Raw genomic sequence first — 19631 nt, forward strand, 5'->3', positions numbered from 1 at the left:
GAGACTCATTAATCTCATTACGTAGCTGCAAATCATTAGAGAGGCTGAGCTGAAATGCCAGAGTACCGGGCGTCTCCAGGGCACCCACTCTGTGCCCGCCTGACGCACAGATAACAAGCAGCACATGGACTATGCTCGGGTGAGGGCAGGCAAGGCAGGCACAAGAGATCACTGCTCCATCCAGAGGGTCCGAGTCACGGCTGCCCCTGTCTGGTCATCACAACAATGACCACACAATCCAACAGCCAGAGATGCCAAGGCGTGCTACAAACTATACAATCTACCAGGGTCAGTCACTGGCCAGGAAAATGCAGCCACCTCAGGGATGGACTGTGGCAACTGCCCTCAAATGCTGTGCTACGTTTGACAATCACAACAGACGGGCTGGATAGCGTATGTGCATTTAAATGACCCCCCCTGAGATTTCCATGCAGCTCCTCACCCCTGTACTCCTGCCGCCATCAGCTGGACACTTTCCCACAGGAAGAGGCACAAGGCTGATGGGTAGGAGGGGGAGTGGGACTAGGCCAGCAAACTCAGTCTTCTCTCAGAAACAAATCCTGGGTTTTATTGCCTGGTAAATGCAAAGAAAGGGAAGCAAATTCCCATCCCTGCTAACTCCCCACACCTCCTCCTGTCCCTGCACACACACATCACACCACTGCTGACAGCCAAAGGGAGATCCAGGATGGGATGGTCCTTGCAGGTGCTCAGCACCTCTGAAAAAAACAGGGTGCACATTTCCACAGAGAAACACCAGCAGCCAGTCCTCCTTGGGCGCTGCCACGGTGGGGACAGCCCCCTGCTCCCCTCCCCCCGGTCCGTCCATCCCTCTGTCCAGCTATTGAGGGCATGGGGTCAACGGGTTATCTCTGCAGCTCCGAATCAAGCTGATGAAAAACAATTACAGCCCTTGTCAAGGACAATTACTTTCCGCAGAGCACGCCGCACTGCTTGCTGGAGTGAGTGGCAATCGGGGGGAGGGAGGGAGTGCACGGGGGAGGAGACGGGGGGGGGAACGCTAAAGAGGGAGCAGCCCACCCCCCACCTCCCGACTGATGACTCTGGGCTCCCGGTGTGATTTGAACATTCCAGAGGTGACCGGGAGGTTAATGCCGCTCTGCGCACACTGGGATCAGGACGTGCTGTTTGTTCAGGGCTACGAGAAGAATGAGACTTTAAAGAGATTTTCAGCACCCAGGGGTCCAACCCAATTAGACAAGAGTTTTTCAGATTTGTATGCAAAGAGGCGGGACGGTGGAGAAAAGGCAGGAACTCAGAAGTCAAGTTCAAGGATTGCGGGGAACAAACATGGAGGCTGTTGACTCAGGAAATCAAATTTCCTACATGAGGGTATATTTTCGGACCATCCTTAGCCGTGATTCCCCCCCCCCCACTGAACGCTTTGCTTAAGGAGTCAGATCCATAAAGTAAATTTTTAAACACGTTCCAGGCTGCTTTCTACCCTTATGGGAGCATGAATCCCCTCCCATTAATGAGAGCTTGGCGCCAGGATCAAGGGGAGGATATGACCTGACACTTTGAAAGTAAGTGGGTGAGGAGAATAAAATAATCTGAGATTAAAGGGACAGTGACAAATAATTTAGGCCCCAAATTTAGAATTTAGTTTAAAAAAATGACTGGGCAAAGCTAAGTATTAACAGGGGATTTCATGGTTTGTTTGTTTGTTTGTTTTTAAAAGCAGTTCATTGTAAAGAATGTTTGGACAAACTTCCCCTAGAGAGTTTGCAACCCAAACATCAGAGCACCATGCTATGCTAGCACAGGGGAGTCGGAAAAGGAAACAGACGACACAGAAAGTTCCTTGCAGTGCTGAGGTAGCCATACTGGTCCCAGGATATGACTGAGACAAGGAAGGGGAGGGAATATCTTTTATTGGACCAACTTCTGTTGGTGGAAGGTACAAGCTTCCAAACGACAGAGTTTCTAGTCCTCGTTTTCACTGTCCAAGGCGAGTGACGTGCTGAGATCAAGTGCAGCGGTGAGGATAGTTACCGTGGAAAGAATTCTCTCTCAGTCTCGGGTGTTAGTCACACAGATCAGGACATCTGGCTTTCACAAATAAGTTTGGACGAAGTTTCCCAAAGCAGCCTAGGGGATTCAGGCACATCTCTTTCCTTAACTTTAACAGAAGAAATGTAATCAAACCCTCTAGGCTGCACTGACAACTTCAGCGGCGGCTTTGAATCTGGCAAGTGTCCCATCCAAACACACTGGGGACAGGCTCAGAAAAACGATACTGCCATTAGGTCTAAAGCCTGCAGCCCAGGCCAAGCCAAAAGATGCATGTTATTCAGGCTTAGAGTAGCACTTGTGCTGGGCCAGGTGCTTTGCAGCCATTCGAGGGGCAGTCCCTTGTCCCTGTCTCAAGATGCTCAGTCTCACGAGCCTTCCTGAATCTGGGCTGATCCCACAGCTCCCCAGCTTTGTGCCACTGCACTGCCACATCTCCTGTTTATTGCAATGGGCTCCCAGCTGCCCCCGTTCAGAAGAGAACGAATTGCTGGCAACCAAAATGAGAATGACCTGAACAATGGGAGATTCTCAGGCTCGGGGCCCCACCTGCCCGCCCTTGACAAGAAAGACACGATACCAAGGCCAGAATTCGCACACCCACACACGCGGCTGGATTAGCGCCGCAGGTTGGGTGAACGTTGGCTGCTGAGCTCTGCTGAAAATCTGGCCCCAGTTGCAGGTGCAGAGCACTGGGAAATGTGGCCTCACAAAAGGAGAGTATAAATGCATGTGCCTGGGACACCCGTATGGGCAAACGTACCGGAAACAGCTGGAAGCCCCCCAGCAATCTCTCAGTTTCCTGCTCAGGCTACAGCCAGTGCATGCTATGGAAGATTTCTGCAGGGAAAGGCAAGTTTTGCTAGCTGCATTCACACGACAGCCCCGCCTGCTTCCCAGCACGTCAGGGACATTCCAGAAGCCCCATCCCCTGAAGGAGCAGCTGGGATCTGCTAGTGGCTGAGGCAGGTGCATGCCGTATAACGAGACCATGGCTCACGTTAATAAACGCTTCCTGAGTTGGAGCTAATGAAACCCAGGTTTGCGCCAGGCCTGGCTCTCCAAAGGGAGTAACCAGCAGCACCACAGCAGAGCTGCCAAGCCTGCTGGGCCATGCCACTTCACTTCCACTACAGGGACGCTTTCTTCACCAGACCCACTGTTTAGTGGCCCCTTTGATTGGGAACCGTACTAACTGCGACACTGGCTGCAAGGACCGTGAGCCTTCTCCCCCCCTTCCTCCTCTGCCCTATGGCGGCCTGAATCCCCTCCTTCCCGGTGTTCTCAGCCCCACACTTACAGCCTGTCACTCTTCATTAGCAGAACACACCCTGCCTCTCCCAGCCCCACCCTTCCCTTTCAGCAGCTCCCCACACTGACCCTGCCTATTCCATCGCCTAGCATCTCTGGGATTCCGCTCAGGCAGCAGTCAGACCATGCTGGACACTCCCTTTCACCCAGCATTGGAACATGGGACCCAGCACTTACAGGGGTCTGTTCAGCCCTTTTCCTCTACCGCCTGGTCAACAGAGTGGCCTCCAGAGTCACTGATACCCGCAGGGCCAGGTGTGCCGAAGGGAAATAGCCCCACTTAGAGCCTGCCTCCCGCCTTTTGCCCATGTAGCTCGGAGAACTTTGCAAAGGCGGGTGGCTATCAGCATGCCCAGACTGGAGGAGAAACGGGGCCACACAGAGAGTTTTCCCATTCAGAAAGCCTAAAATCAGGCATCTCAGTCCTTACCGCGGCCCCTCAGTACAAGCGACCCTGACCCGCTGAGCGTTCACTCTCCCAGCCTCCCCAGTCAGTGGGGACCATGGGTACTGCTCAGCACCCCTTCACACTCGGCCGCACGACCCCTGGACAAGCGCTCTCACAGCCCCAGCTCCCTGCGTGGCTATGCAGCTTTAAGACAGCCACACGCCTCCCTCCCAGCCGGTGAGTCATTAGCAGCCTTGGTGAGTGCTGCAGAGGGGACTCGGAAGCCCAGCGTGAATGGGGTATTTGTGTGCACTCCCTGCCAGCTGCACAGGGGCTCACTCGGCCTGACACAGCACAGTAGAGCTCTCTTCTATGGCCTCCCCCCCTTTCCTCCTCCACATGCCCTCTCTTCTCACCACCCCCGGGACCCAACTCTGCTACCTGCACTGCTTTGTGCAGCTTGTGGAACGAGCAGACCCAAACCAGGCCTTGCAGTGGCCTTTCTTTTGGAAGCTAGCAGGGTGGATGGGGGCGGCAGATAGTCCAGGAGGCAGGAACAGCAGTGGTGCCATGTGAGGGCTAGGGGAGGGGTTGCAGGAACTGGCACCCGGTTCAGGGCTTTGTTTTTAAGCCAAATTTGCCCAGCAAGAGACGTTTGCGAGAGCCCAGATTCCACCTCCCCAGTCCCACAGTCCGGGGACCGCTTAGTTACCCCTCCTCACTCTCCGTTACTCATTTGCACAGAAGCTAGGGAATGCCTAGGTCTTACGGACAGTACCAATTCCTGGGTGTTCTGCTACCGGCGCTGGGAAGGTACGTGGGCCCGGTGCTTAGTCTGCCCTGCACAATTTCCCCATCCGTAAACAGCAATGAGAATACTGGCTTTGCAATGGGGCTAGTTATCGTCTGTAGATCACAGAGCTCCTTGGACAAAAGCAGCAAGGGAGCATCATCTTCAACTTTCGTATCAGTCGAACTGCTCCTGCTGCTGATTCCCCCAAGTGACAGTGGAACCCTCTTCCCTATATGTTATACACACCCGCCCTTACGCCAGAGAACTCTGGACTGGCCAGAGAGCACGGCAGACATACCCCTATAGTGCATTTCATTCCCAGAGGACCTCAAGGCACATGGATCTCACACCTTAGAGAAATACAACCTCTTCTGGGGTGGGGAGTGACAACCAATAAGCTCACTGCAGTAAGAGCGAAGAAAAACGTTGGCCAAGCATGGCGTGGCAAAGCCCTGTTTTTGAAACTGTGCCGTGGGATCCCGCACACCCTGCTGGCATGGAGCTGCAAGGCCCTGAAATCACTAAGTCCTTTTCTCCTCAGGACGAGTGATTGTTTGACTCAAACTTTGCTGTTTCCCCTTTTAGAGGCACTGCAGCCCAGCTTCCCCGCAGGGATGGAGACGCAACATCATTATCCCTGTCATCCCCCCAAAGAGCATCCAGGCCGGGCCTTGGGGAGCACGGCGCGGATCCTCATCCACGAGACAGCCACTTACAGCGCCGCTTTGGGCTAGCTCCATCAGCTCCAGTCTCGCCAGAGCCTGCTGGGGAACCTCAGCTCCCTCCCGGGACAGGGAGCACACGCTGCACTTTCAGTCTCACTCAATACATCAAGCCAGAGTCCCCGATTCACTGCTGGAATGCAGGAGTCCTTCAGAAAGGCAGCGTCTGGGAACAAAACCCCCTCAGTGTGCGGACCCCTCTCCTACATACCTACAGATCAAATCCATATGAGGGCTATAAATCTCCCCTTATTAAAGGCTCCCACCAGAGAGATGCCTTTCACAGAGAGATGAGAACGTTGACTTTGTTCGAGGGACAATGTCGCTTTTCATACGGGACCCCACAAATCAATGCCCTCTCAGATGCTTTCAACCCAAACGTGGCTTTCCAATGAGCTTCTGAAGTGGAACTCATTTCCTGGAGTCCCCGAGAGAACCTCTCCCTTCACTCCCCGAGACCGTTTCTTTCTTGACACCCTCCGTGCCGCGCCACAGCGGCTGCATCCTCCACCCAAATTGTTTGTTTTCCACATCCCAGGGCAGGGCTGCAAACACTGGAGGCGGGAGTCCTGGGTACAAGCATGGGGATTTAGGGCTGGTTGAAGGTGAGAGCCCGACAGCCAAGAAGCAACACAAACTTCCTCACTCCTCCCTCTCTCCCTCACATATGCACACCCTTGGGCACCCAACTGGAGAAGGAGAGACTGGGAGTGGCTGGGTCATTACACAAATTGAATCTATTTCCCCATGTTAAGTATCCTCACACCTTCTTGTCAACTGTCCGAAATGGTCCATCTTGATTATCACTACAAAAGGTTTTTTTTCTCCTGCTGATAATAGCTCATCTTAATTAATTAGCCTCTTAGGCCTGGTCCACACTAACCCCCCCACTTCGGACTAAGGTACGCAAATTCAGCTACATACGTAGCTGAATTCGAAGTACCTTAGTCCGAACTTACCGCGGGTCCAGACATGGCAGGCAGGCTCCCCCGTCGATGCCGCGTACTCCTCTCGCCGAGCTGGAGTACCGGCGTCGACGGCGAGCACTTCCGGGATCAATCCGGGATCGATTTATCGCATCTAGACAAGAGGCTTACATCCGGACCAGGAAGTAAGTATAGACGTACCCAAAGAGTTGGTATGGCAACTTCCACCTTTTCATGTTCTGTATGTATACATATATCGTCTTATTATATGTTCCATTCTATGCATCCGAAGAAGTGGGCTGTAGCCCACAAAAGCTTATGCTCAAATAAATTTGTTAGTCTCTAAGGTGCCACACGTACTCCTGTTCTTTTTCCAAGGAATCTGATTCTCAGTAATTGCTGAGCATCCAGCCTCTGAAAATCAGGCCCTTTCAAGGCATCTCAAAGATGGGTGCCAAAACCATCTAGACGCTTTGGAAAAGCTCAGCTAATGTTTCTCACACCTATCCTGGCGAGACCTCCTGTAGAGGACAGAGGGACACCCTATCTCCTTGGCCTCTTTGCTGAGGCTGCAAGTCGAGGGCCATTGCGAGCCAATTGTGCTGCTAGTGTTTGCAGGGGGAATGCCGGCTTGCTTGGAACTGGACTCAGACCCTCCCAACTCGCGTCACACAGGCCACCACAGTGGGGACAGGGTGAACGTTTTTGGTCTACAGGTTGGGCTTTAACCAGCAACCTAGAAAGGAAAGACTCTGCCCTCCGGCCACGCATCCCCACAGCCATCCTGTACAAAGTGATTTGAGACACCTAACAAGCCAGGGACAGCACGGCGAGCTCAGGCGCACACGTTTTCACGTAGAGGAAGAGACAGGCCGAATGCCTCGCATGTTGACACACAGCAGCTGCTCCCCCCTGCTCCCATCAGCCAGTGCTATGGAGTTTTAAGTGCAATTTTCCCCATATTTATAGCAACAATGAAAAAGCAGGTTACACTGGATTGCGTATTTCATTTAGTTACCAAAACCCCTCCAACACCAAGCAGTTCCCCCTCCCCCCTTCACAGCAGCAAAAATCTCTCCCTTCCCCCTCCACGCCCATTTCATTTTTGCTTTGCTTTGGTCACTAATTTCCCAGTCCCTCATTAGGAGCCCAGAGCTGCTCAGAACTCACAATGGCCCGACTGGCACTTACAGCTTCTCGAGAGCACGCAGTCCGAAGAAAGAGCCATTCTTCAGCACCGTTATCTTGTTGTTACTCAAAAGCCTGTGGGGGAAAGAGAAAGGGGGAAAGGGGGGTTATTCAACCTGAGTTAAACAAGCAGCAAATGCCTGCATGACCGGCTGAAGCTAGGTGTGTGGTCCGGTGGGGGGGAGGGGGGGAGTCAGCTTTGTTAGCCACAGCCAGATGTGGGGGAACAAAACTGGAGACACCACAACGTACGCACTGAGATGTGTCAGCTTTGTAATGTTTACAGCCAGAAGAGACCATTCGATCATCTAGTCTGACCTCCTGTATCTCTCAGTCCCATACGAATAGTTATGGCCCGTTAGCAGCTCTCCTCAGCAGCGCCCCAGCTCCTCAAAACTGTGACAGTGCCATCATGCAGAGAGACAGGAGTCTGAGGGAAGGAGGAGCGGGGTGGGCAGGGGTGTAGGAGCACTGCATGTGATGGGAGAGCCAGAGCAAACTAGTGTGGGGAGTGGAGAGGCAGTGGGATGAGCCAGAGGAGGGTGGCACGAAGAGGGATTCAGACTCTGTCTCTCTCCCGGCGAAGCACGGGAGCAGCAGCTCTTTCCGAAGGGGTTGAATGGGGAGGCTGGTGTGCTGGGACCAGGGGGCTGTTCCACTTACGGGAGCAGTGTGGAAGGCGGCGAAGGGGGAGAGTGGAAGGAGGAGACACATGGGGTGGAGATGCTGGCCCCGCTGGCAGGGTACAGCATGGGTTGGTGGGGGGGAGAGGAAATGGCATCCGACACCCCTGGGAGACCCCTACCTGACAGGTGTGTGTGGGGGGAGCATGGGATTGGAAGCAGGGTCTGGACGGCCAGGCGGAGGCGCACATACGGGGCCAGTGGAAGGGTGGAAAGGGCCATTGGGCAGGGCAGAAGGTGGCTTTAGCAGCTGTGGCCTGGCAGGGTCAGAGGGCAATGAGGTGGGGGCCAGAGAGAAGGCAATTGGAGCGCTGGCGGGGAGAGGAGCCCAGGGCCCTGGGCTCTCAGTGTGTGCTGGGGCAAGCAGCAGCAGCCTGGCTGTGTCGGGAGGAGGCTGAGGGGTCCCCTGAGGTTGCAGGGAAGGGGCACCGGGCTTGGGAGCCTGCCAAGTCTACGTTACACACGTCTCATTAAACAACAGAGGAAACCAGCGCTTGGGACTGTCCAAGTGCATGAGCATCCTCTACCGCAAGCAGCTCCTGGAGACAAGAGAACACGCCACTATCTGGAGGGGCAGCCAGCGGCTAGGCTGGTCACAAGACTCCCACTCCCTCCTTACTTGCCTGCTACCTGCCTGGGTCTCTCTGCCGCTTTCCTGCCTTTGTCCCCAACCCTGCCGGCGGCCCTCAGAATCCACAAATCCCTCCAAGGTCTCGAAGCTCTAAGGACCCGACTAGGGACGGGTCACAGCCACCCCAGCGGGTGCATTTGCTACGAGAATGATTACAACATCGCTCCAGCAAGTAGTGATCGTGTCCCTGAGGCTGGCCCAGCCGGGATCAGCCTTGGACATGGTTCAGAAACACCCCACAGCTCAGAGATTATGTGTCCTGTACTCCTGATAGGCCACTGCTAGACTTGGACTCAGCTGTTCCCAGTCTCTCTCCCCACTTCCCTCACTCCCGTCCAGTCCCAGCCTTGGCTCTGGCTCCCTGCCTCGGGGCTGCAAGGGCTCAGAAGGCCGTTCTGCAGAGCCGCTTGGCGGTAATGGCTTTGTCCCCTCTGCACGTCCCTGAGCGGGGCTCCGAGTCAGGATTCCAGCAGCTCCCGGGCGCAGGGCCTTTCAAGCCGCTCCGCACCAACTCTTTATCCCAAAGTAAACAGTTTAGCTGACCACAAAGGGGGCCCTCAGTCCTGCTCCGGCTGAGGAGCGGAAGCCAGTCTGGGTGAAAGGAGAGGAAGGGAAAGGAACACGCACCCACCAATTCAGCTAGCAGCTCATTAAAGCTCTTTAGCAGCAATTAGCACTTACAGATGCAGCCTTTTGCCAAAAGGGCCACCAGTCAGCCACTGTGCTTTTAACTGCCTCAGCACTGAGGGTGCCCTGCCCTCCCCTCGCCAGCTGCTCCAGCCTCCTTCGCCCTTTCAAGAGACCCACGGGGGCGAGATTTCCACCCACCGCAGTCACACAGTCCCTCTGTGTGGCAAGCCCTATAAATACAAAGAGGCCTCTCCAGGGGAAGCAGCAGAATGTCATCAGCTGGGACCTTTCATAGTGGCCTGGAGAAGAGGCCCTAGGGAACAGCTCTGCATCAGCCCCTGGGAAGGAAGGGAAACAGGGCTGATGTTTTCTAATGGGTAGATCTCTGTTCTGCAGGAGGGAACTGGAGAGCGGGGCAGGGAGAGTGTCTTAGCTGGGAAAACGCAGGCAGACACAAGCTAGCAGGACCCAAGGCCCCCACATACACTGAGCAGAGAGAATAGGGAGACCCTGAGCAGTTGTAGGGGCCAATTGCTTGATCAACACAGGCCTCCCTCAGGCTTTGCAGAGTGATGGTGGCTGCAGCAGGAGTTTGCAGCCCCTTTCTCTGCAGCAGGCAACAGCAAGGAAAAGAAGCAGCAGGAGGAAAAGTCTCTCTGCCACAAGCTCTCCTGGGGACAGGTGGGCAGAGAGGGGCGGTTAAGGAATGCCCCCCAGTGTCAACTCGGGATCTCCCACCTCATCACGTCATGTTGCCTATCCCAATGGCCAGAAGCTGTCCAGAGGGAAGTCTCTAGAGCAGCGGCTCTCCAGACTGCTGGACCCCTTTCAGGAGTCTGATTTGTCTTGCATACCCCCACGTTTCACCTCCCTTAAAAACTACTTGCCTACAAAATCAGCCATAAGAATACCAATGTGTCCCAGCTCACTATGACTGAACAATTGCTGACTTCCTCCTTTTTACCATATAATTACAAAATAAATCAATTGGAATATAAATATTGTACTTACATGTCAGTGTATGGTATATAGAGCAGTATAAATCAGTCATTGTCTGTGTGGAATTTTAGCTTGTACTGACTTTTCTAGCGCTTTCTATGTCTCCTGTTGTAAAACTAGGCAAACATCTAGCTGAGTTGACGGACCCCCTGGAACACCCCTGTGTACTCCCAGGCCAGGGATACACGTCCCCCAGGGTGAGAACCACGGCTCTACAGCGTCTGAGGGCGACACTTCAGCCCTGTTAGCTCCACAACGAGGCCTCGGGCCATGACCTGCCACCACTGAGCATCCAGGAGGTGGAACTTTCCATCTGGCTTGGGCGGCTGCAATTAGGAATCAAGCGAGGAGCATGGCAAGGGGAGCAGTCTGGGAGTGGGAGATCAGCACAGCCAGCCCCAGCAAGGAGAAGCTGGGCTGCCCCAGAGGTGGACGTCACATGTAGGGGTCTGTGCAGTGCCCCCCGTTTCACCCTCCACACTCCCCAGGCTACTCACTGGCCTGCCCTGCCCCTCTGACATGGTATCACAGCCCCCGTGCAGACCGGCATCCTCCTGGCTCTCAGAGCCCTGACTCGCCTGCTGCTTGAGACAGCTCCTCACATCTGCAGCACATCAGAGGGGGAAACCTATCCCTATAAAACCAGAGGGGGCTGACGGCTGGGAGGGGCAGCAGGCATGGAGCGTGTCAGGTCTCACACCATTAACTGGGCCTGCTCAGGCACACCAGCCAGCCAGCCCCGAAGGCCAGCGGGATACAAGCAGCTAGTCAAGTCTAACAGAGGATACCCCGTTGGGTTCCAGATAGGTGACAACTAGCATCAACAACTAGGTGACACTAGCATCAACTTCCTAGACACCACCATCAGCAAGGGTGCTGCACCCAACTATACACAAGAAACCCACAGGTCACTACACCCACCTCCACAGATCCAGTAGTAACCACCCCAAACACACCAATAAATCTGTTATCTACAGCCAGACACTCAGAGACCACAGAATATGCTCCAAGGAGAAAGTCTGGGATACACACCTTATCACACACAAAAACACCTTCATCAAACAAGGACACTCCACCAAAGAAATAGATCCCATAATGGAACAGGCCACCCAAATACCCCGAGAGAACCTGCTTCAATACAGAAATAACCAAACAGCACCACAACATGTGCACATGCCAAACTGGAGTCACCCCGCAATTCTGTTCCTATACTCCAGGGCCCTGCCATGCCCTGTGCCCTCCCTGCTGCCTCGCACAGACCCGGTCTAAGCTCTCTCGGGCCAGGACAATGCTTTCCATGCTTTCTGTGAAGCCCCGATCACACGTGGGACACTATCTACTAACAAATACTGCACGAAGTGTGCTACAAAACACGTGGAGTACAAGTCCTTTTCCTAGAGAGCTGATGCTTGGACAAACAAGAACCACGGGATACCCATTTGGGAGCAGGGAAAGCAAGGAGGTGCCCTCAGTGGGGAGGCCAGTGCAGGAGGGGTTAAAGGGAGTGGGGAAGACGGTGGACACATGGGAAGTGGGAGGATGTTCCCAGCACAAAGGTAAACAAATATCTTGCTGCTTGGAGACAAACAGCTTGCACCTGACTCAGTATAAAGTTTGCCTGTATTTGGGAGGGAGCCAGAAAGGGATTCGTCAACCAAGTCTTGCACTTGCTCTTGAAGGTAAGCAAACCAATTTGACGTTTCTTCTGTATGGCAAGGGGAAGAAATGCCTCGCCTGGAACGACTGGAGGGCTGCTCGTTTTTGGGGTGTTCGTGCAGATCAGTGGGGATCAGATTTACACCAGCCAGGCTGCTCCCAGTTCCCCCGGCTCCATTCCAGCCTCAGTCCTGGAGGAGCCTCACCAGCTACCCGTGATGATGCCTCCCTCATTTTCCCTGCACATCAACTCCTGCCCCAACAGTCATGTTGAACACGGACAGGAGCAGACCAGCTAAGGCCTGGGCCACAGAAGACAGCCCCGGGCATTTTTCAGCTCGCTACACGGTTCACACAGCAACACAAGGAGATCACAATCCTTCACGACTCATCGGTCTCCCGTAACAGAGTCCCCGCCTCCAGCAGCAGCCAGGTGTGCCAGAGAGACGCCTGCGTGCCATGGGGAGGCCCGACTCTCTGCAGCGCCAAACAGGGGCCAGGGCTAGCAGACTGACAGCTGTCTTTGAGGAGGGGCTAATAAAACAGACTGATGTATTCCATTACGGTCACACGCAGGCACGAGGCACCCAAACTGACTGGCCAACGGTACTATCTCGAGCTGACCAGAGTGCCTAAAGAGCTTGAATGAGTTCACCCTGCCCCCTGCTGTGGCGGGCGTCCTCATCCCGCAAAACAGAGCCCAGAAAGATTTAAGCAACTTCCCCCCGCTCACTCCCCTCCACACAGCAGGTCTGTGGCACCAGCAGGAACAGAACTGTGGGTTCACTGGGGAATGCATGCTGGGAGTCCAACTCCAATCCCACGCAACCCTGAACAAGGTCGCTGGCTTCTATGCAGCTGAAGCAGCTGGGGCAGGACCTGCTCTGGCTGGTCGAGGAGTGGAGGGCAGCAGAGGAAGTGGGGGACAATTAGCAGTTTAGGAAAAGCACTGCGGGCTCCAGCTGCTTGAGGGCAGGGCAGCAGCAGGCAGGGCAGCAGCAGGCAGGGTCAGGGTTAGTGCTGGGGGAAGGGATAATGGGAGCATACAGAGGCCCGGCAGGCTAGAAACACCACTCTCCTGTCACTGGGATAACAGAGCTACAGCCCCTCTCCCCTTCTCCCTCTGGGTGCATCCCAAAGCTGGGGAGATGGGAAGAGCAGAATGGGGTTTTTTTCCATCAGGGTTCCCCCCCTCCTGGAACGCGCCTGGCTCCTCCCTGCCTTCCACCAGGCTCCCAGAAACGTACACCAGTGTAGAGCCAGGCCCTAACCCCGTGTTCCGCCCCAACCCGCTACCTGCCCATCCCTGGGCTCTCCAGTGGGGCTGGGAGTTAGGGCTCCTGGGGTCTATTCCTAACATGACATGGTTCTGGGCAAGTCACTTCACTGCTCTGTGCCTCAGTTTGCCCATCTGCAACCTAGAGATAACGCTCACCTGTGGGCCAAGCCCTTAAAGTGCCGAGTGCCTGGAAAGAAGAGCGTTCAGCACCCCGCATTAGGATCGGGCCCCAGCCTCCCTGTTTATGCTCAGTTCATTTACTGCTCGTAAAGCACTTTGAGTCTCTCTGCTGGTACATGCAGAGAAGGGCCTGCTCTTGCTGGATATGGCGCTTGAGGACAGACGAGGGATTCTGGGACTAAATTGAGCTAAATCACTGCCACAAGACACCATGGAGGCTGAGAATTTAGCAGGCTTCAAAATGGGACTAGACATTTATATGAATAACCGAATATCCAGTGATATTATACTAAGTATAAAACAAACAGGAACCTGGGAAGGGCTACAAACCCTCCTGCTGCAAGGCACGCACTAAGCTAACTAATGAGGGTTAGGAGGAAACTTCTCTGGGGCAGATTTTCTCATCAGTGAGACTGCAGGATTTCTTCCTCTGAAGCATCTGGTGCTGGCCCAGGCAGACCACTGTGTTCCTAAAAGGCCTGTCAGAAATACAGGGATTGGACGTGCAATCAGAAACGGGCCTAGAGTGTTTCCACCATGCACGAAAGAAACACAGAAGATGAAGCTATGTACTTTGCCAGTGGGCTGGTCTGCATGTACAAGTGAGCACACATGCTTTAAAAGCAAAGGGAAAAAATGCCTCGCCGTGGACTGGAAAAGCACCCTGGAGAGGCTCAGTTACCGAAGGAGGGAGGGGGGAGAGAAGGGGTTATTGATGTTTGAAGTTGGTGCTGTTTATATAAAGGCTGTTTCTCCAGCTTGGCTGAATGGCTGCTGTGTGTGTGCCGGAGGCAGAGACCAGGGCACGGACTCCATTAGTTCCCCCTAAGAAAACCCAGCATGTATGTGGATGTCTCCAGATTTTGTTTCGGTTTCTCCAGCCCATTCACTGTTGGGAACTAGTAAGGCCTCTCGGGGCCCAACTCCTCTCTTCCCACCAGTCCATCTTCTGGCCAGCAAGGCCTCTTAACAAATAAATGAAAAATAAATACAGAGGGGAACATTTCAGAATGAGATATATACATAGGCACATATACACACTCCCCCCCTACATGAGCGTGTGAGGGGATCAACAAACATGTGAGACAAGAGTGATCCAGTGGAGATAGTGTACTTGGACTTGCAGAAAGCCTTTGACAAGGCCCCTCCCCAACAGCTCTTAAGCAGTCATGGGATAAGAGGGAAGGACCTCTCATGGATCAGGAACTGGTTAAAAGACAGGGAACAAAAGGTAGAACTAAATGGTCAGTTTTCACAGTGAAGTAGGCTGACCAGACAGCAAGTGTGAAAAATCAGGACAGGAGTAGGGGGTAATAGGAGCCTATATAAGAAAAAGCCCCAAATATAAAATCGGGACATCTGGTCACCCTACAGTGGAGAGGGGTAAATAGTGGGGTCCCCCAGGGATCTGTCCTGGGACCTGTGCTGTTCAACATATTCATAAATTTTCTGAAAAGGGGGTAAACAGAGATTAGGCAAAATTTGCAGACAATACAAAATTACTCAAGATAGTTAAGTCCAAAGCTAACCATGAAGAGTGACAAAAGCACATCACAAAATTGGGTGACTGGGCAACAAAACGGCAGACAAAATTCCACGTTGATAAATGCAAAGTAATGCATGTGGGCAAACAATCCCAACTATCCATACAAAATGATGGGGTCTAAATAAGCTGTTACCACTCAAGAAAGAGATCTTGGAGTCATTGTGGATGGTTCTTGGAAAACATCCAATCAATGTGAGGAGGCAGTTGAAAAAGCGAACAGAATGTTAGGAACCATCAGGAAAGGGATAGATAATAAGACAGTAAATAGCATCCTGCCACCATATAAATCCATGGTACGGCCAGACCTTGAATACAGCATGCAGTTCTGGTCGCCCTGTCTCAAAAAAGATTTATTAGAATCTGAAAAAGTACAGAGAAGGGCAACAAAAATGATTAAGGGGATGGAACAGCTTCCATACGAGGAGAGATTAAAAAGACAGGGACTGTTCCACTTGGAAAAGAGATTGGAAGATGACACATACCCAAGGACATGTATATGGGGAGCTATCAGAGGGAACAAGAACAACAGGACGTCCCGAGCTTTGCTATATAGACACATGCAAGCGAGATATGAAGGAATTTGGAATTGTTCCTGACCGATGGGAAATCTTGGCAAGTGATTGTAACAACTGGTGCCATTGTCTCCATCAGGTCATCAGAGTCTGTGACAGGAGCTGGCACCTACAACTTGAAGAGAAAAGAGCGTGTAGGAAGCAAGCAGCTCTCAACCAAGATGTAGATATTTGTAATAACTGCCAAAGAGCACGCAAATTTCAGATTGGTCTATTCAGTCACATGAAACATTACAAACCATCTACGTCATAGGCTGCAATTCCCACCATCTCTCGCAGACGAAAGGATGCCAACAAGCTATAAAATCATGAGTGGTACAGAGAAAGTGAATAGAAAGTGTGATTTACTCCTTCATACAACACGAGAACCAGGGGTCACCTAGTGAAATTAATAAGCAGCAGATTTAAAACAAACATAAGGAAGTTCTTCGTCCACCTGTGGAACTCATTGCTAGGGGATGTTGTGAAGGCCAAAAAAGAATTAGATAAGTTCCTGGATGATAGGCCTATCAATGACTATTTGCCAAGATGGCCAGGGATACAACTTCATGCTCTGGGTGTCCCTAGCCTCTGACCAGCAAAAGCTGGGACTGGACAACGGGATGGATCACTTGATGATTACCTGTTCTGTTCATTCCCGCTGGGGCACCTGGCACTGGCCACTATCGGAAGACAGGATACTGGGCTAGATGGACCTTTGGTCTGACCCAGGATGGCCGTTCTTATGTGTGTACGCATGTGTGCTCTGACTATTGCTTGCTATACCAATCACAATGGTCTCCCTCTTATCTGGTGCTCCACCCCATCTGTTGCAGCTTTAGTTACCTCTCACCAAGTACTTTGATTGGAAGCTTTTTGGGGCAGGGAGCATCGTTCCATTATATGTTCATACAGCACCTAGCACAATAAGACCCCAATCCCTGGTTGGGGCCTCTAGGCTCCACTGCAATACAAATGACACTTCATACACATACACACCTCACCCATGCTGGCCTGTGGTGTTACCGCCCTCCCGGGTCAGACTTGCTGCTCCCTGGCCAGCCTCTGGACATTTCTCTAGCAGCCCCTGGAGCACTCAGTTTCTAAGCGCATGGACGTTTCCCTGCAGTTGACCCTCTCTCTCCCTCTGGAATGGCCACCCTGAGTTACGTATACATTGAAACCCCTCTGCTGAGGGTACAAGCAGCCCCTGAAGCACCAGGAGACCCAAGTAGGGTTGGGGAAGGAGAATCTCAGGGTTTCCAAATGCAAACCTCATACGGGGGACTCCCAGGAGCTGGAGCCAGGAGACCTCCAAGAGCCATCGCTCAGAATGGGAGCAGTGCCAGCGTTCTGCTTCTAACACCCAGTCAATTAGCAGCTGCCCCACCCCGCAGCAATGCCCATCACCCCGTGCTCACTCTCCTCCCTCCCCCACCCCGTTTCCCTTTTGTAAGCAATTAGGGAGCGGCTGGCCTGAGCGAGATGCTGGGCTGTATCCTGTGTTAATGAGGGGCTGCCACCAGGCACTGCTGTGTCCACAGAGCCTCGGGACTCCACTGAAAGAGGGGAGAGGAAATGACAAGCAGCCCTGCTAGCCTTCAAATTGGTTCCACAAGTCAAAGGCTTGAGAAACCACAGCAGGCTGGGATTCCAGGCCTGCCACGTCTCACCATTTCCTCCCCAGCGCGCCGGCCCTGGAGAGGCCCCAGGCAAAAAATAATCAGCAGAAATATGCACATGCAGGAAAAGCTCCGGTTTTACTGGACTCCGGTTAGCCGAACCCGCTGGGCTGAGCCCTGCCCTTCGTCAAAGGGCCCATGCTGCAGAGCCAGCTCTGCAGACCCCACGGCTATAAAAGGGGCCTTGCTCCAGCTAGCGCAGCTCCTTTCCGGCAGGCTGGGCTGCAGAGGCAGCCGGCATCTACCCTGGCCTGGGACCAAGATTCTGCAGAGCCTGACGTCTGGCTCCTCTGCTTTAACCAACTGAGGATTCCCTCAACCCACCTGTCTGCCAGAGTGTCCATCCCCCCAGCAGAAGGTCTGTGAATCCAAATTCTGACCAGCCCTGAGCAAACATTCCAGCAATGCTCAGACAATGGCAACTGTCAATGGGAATGGTTTGACCACTTACTGTCAGACAGGTCCCCGTCCAGAACCAGCCACTGTGACAGACATCTCCTGACAGTTTGCACTTATGCCTCATAGAAAAGTAGGTCTAGGACTCAAGGATCCCAGGCCTAGATTATTCCAGGAGATTTTAATTCCAACAGCAGCTGCTTTCACAACCCAACCCAATTCTTATCTGAGGGGGTTCCCTCTCCTTAATCCACCTTCTGTCCCTAACAATAGGATCAGAGGAGGTTTCCTTCTAAAGCAGAGACCAAGGCAGAAGAAGCCTTGTGCAGAATTACGCATGCACGCAAGGGTCACAACTTCCTACGTCAGGTCAGCTCTGCATCAACTGGCCCATGGCAAAGCAGCTCACCCAGTCACAGCGTGTATTTACAGTGGGAGTCTGGTTATTTCTCATCTATAGCATTTTGCTTCCAATGTGCTAGTAGCAACCAAAAGGAGAAACGCTCACACACAGAACTCCATGCACGTGGATCCTATGTAATCACAGCGGACATGTACTTGGGATTGCCAGGGATCCCAGCTGGACGGAACAGTCTGCATCTACTTCCACGAGACCCAGCGGCTGGTGGCGAATAGCACCTTCAAACAAGCACCATATGTCCATGGGAAACGTGCCCTGAGGAAAGCATCAGCTCCCACAGAGGGCAGGTTCCTCTGCCTGCCCAGACCACCATGTACCCTCTGGAACAAAGAGCAGCTTCCAGCCCAGCTCTCTTCTGCTTACCAGCCAGTGGTCTGCAAAGCGCCACAACCGAACGAAGATTCACAAGCCTCTGACTGCTGTGAGACTGCCATCACAAGCTGGTACAATCCCCACTCTCCTCTCCTCATCCAGCTATTGCTCCTAATGACCGGGGGAAGCGGAGTGCCTACCCCCCCGCCCCAGCTCTGCTGAGGTACCTCAGTTCTCACCTACAGCACTCCCTGCTAATCCAGTCCTGCCCTTACCCAGTCACCCTCATGCTAGCCAACCTGCAGCTCCTTTGCTATTTCAACACTGACCCGCCACCCTGCTACTTCCGTCCCTCCTCCCCACCCCAGACACTCCCAGTCCTTCCATGGTTCTGTGTCGTGGGCTAGTCTCTGCTAGGGACAAAGCTCATCAATCTAACTCCTCTTCCTCTGTCACCTGAGCAGAGCCTGTCTCCAGAGGCGTGGTTGCCCCACTGAGTGCACAAAAAACCCAGCGTATGTGGGGAAATAAATGAACAAATGGGGAGAGAAAGGAAGAATGGCCTGGAGCCTGGAGAAAAGCCTGGGCTCCTTGGAAAGCAAACGGCACTCTCTCAAGAGAGCCCCCATTGAAAGTGAAGGATCCACTCTCTCCTGTTTGCCTTAGCAGATTAAAAGGGCTGTGCAGCACCAGCGGGCATTAAGAGGTTTCCATTTCCAACCTCTTGCCTGCTCTGGGACATCCCGGGGGCTCCTGGGGTAGGGATGGATAACATAACCCCCCCAGATCCCACACAACCTCTTGAGCCTTGATAACCAGCCTAACCAGAGACAGCAAGTACCTGACATCTCACCAGCGTGGCCTGTTCTCCCAGGATTATCTATGCAATTTTGCAGGCCAACGAGCCACAGAGAAACTTCACAACTTTTGGGGAGCTTCTCTGACCCTTTGAAGGGTCCCCCCTTGCTACCCACAAGCCCTGCTCATGAGCACCAGCTTATGCAAGGCAGGTGCTGTGCCCTGCACTGTCACAAGGTGCTGAAGAGGGGGTTTGGAGAAAGGAAGGTCAGGAAAGCTCGCACCCTGGTTTACTAACAGCACCCAATGGTGCTGAATCGGAGCAGGAAACACAGTGATGGCCTAGCTCAGCCAGACTGACTCCCCTGCACTTCTCAGGGCCCTGCCACACCATCACCACCCATACCTGTGCATTAATCTCTGCTAGGACGGTGCCTTCACCACCCCTCTTGGGAGCCTCGTGTTCTGCACCCAACTGCTCGAACCGTTAGGACCTTGTTCTTAA

The 19631-nt window shown here is 53.3% G+C and overlaps 1 protein-coding gene across 1 annotated transcript in view; it reads right to left on the bottom strand.

Annotated features, from left to right (window-relative positions):
• The window catches only part of ADGRA2 (adhesion G protein-coupled receptor A2), a 115321-nt gene that overhangs the window by 65430 nt on the left and 30260 nt on the right, over positions 1–19631 (bottom strand). Inside the window, exon 2 of the mRNA XM_054017431.1 lies at positions 7366–7437. Within this exon, the coding sequence (XP_053873406.1) occupies positions 7366–7437 (72 nt within the window). The remainder of the gene's footprint in view (positions 1–7365; positions 7438–19631) is intronic.

The sequence above is a fragment of the Malaclemys terrapin genome, chromosome 2 (genome assembly GCF_027887155.1).
Source record: "Malaclemys terrapin pileata isolate rMalTer1 chromosome 2, rMalTer1.hap1, whole genome shotgun sequence".
Classification (NCBI taxonomy): Eukaryota; Metazoa; Chordata; order Testudines; family Emydidae; genus Malaclemys; species Malaclemys terrapin.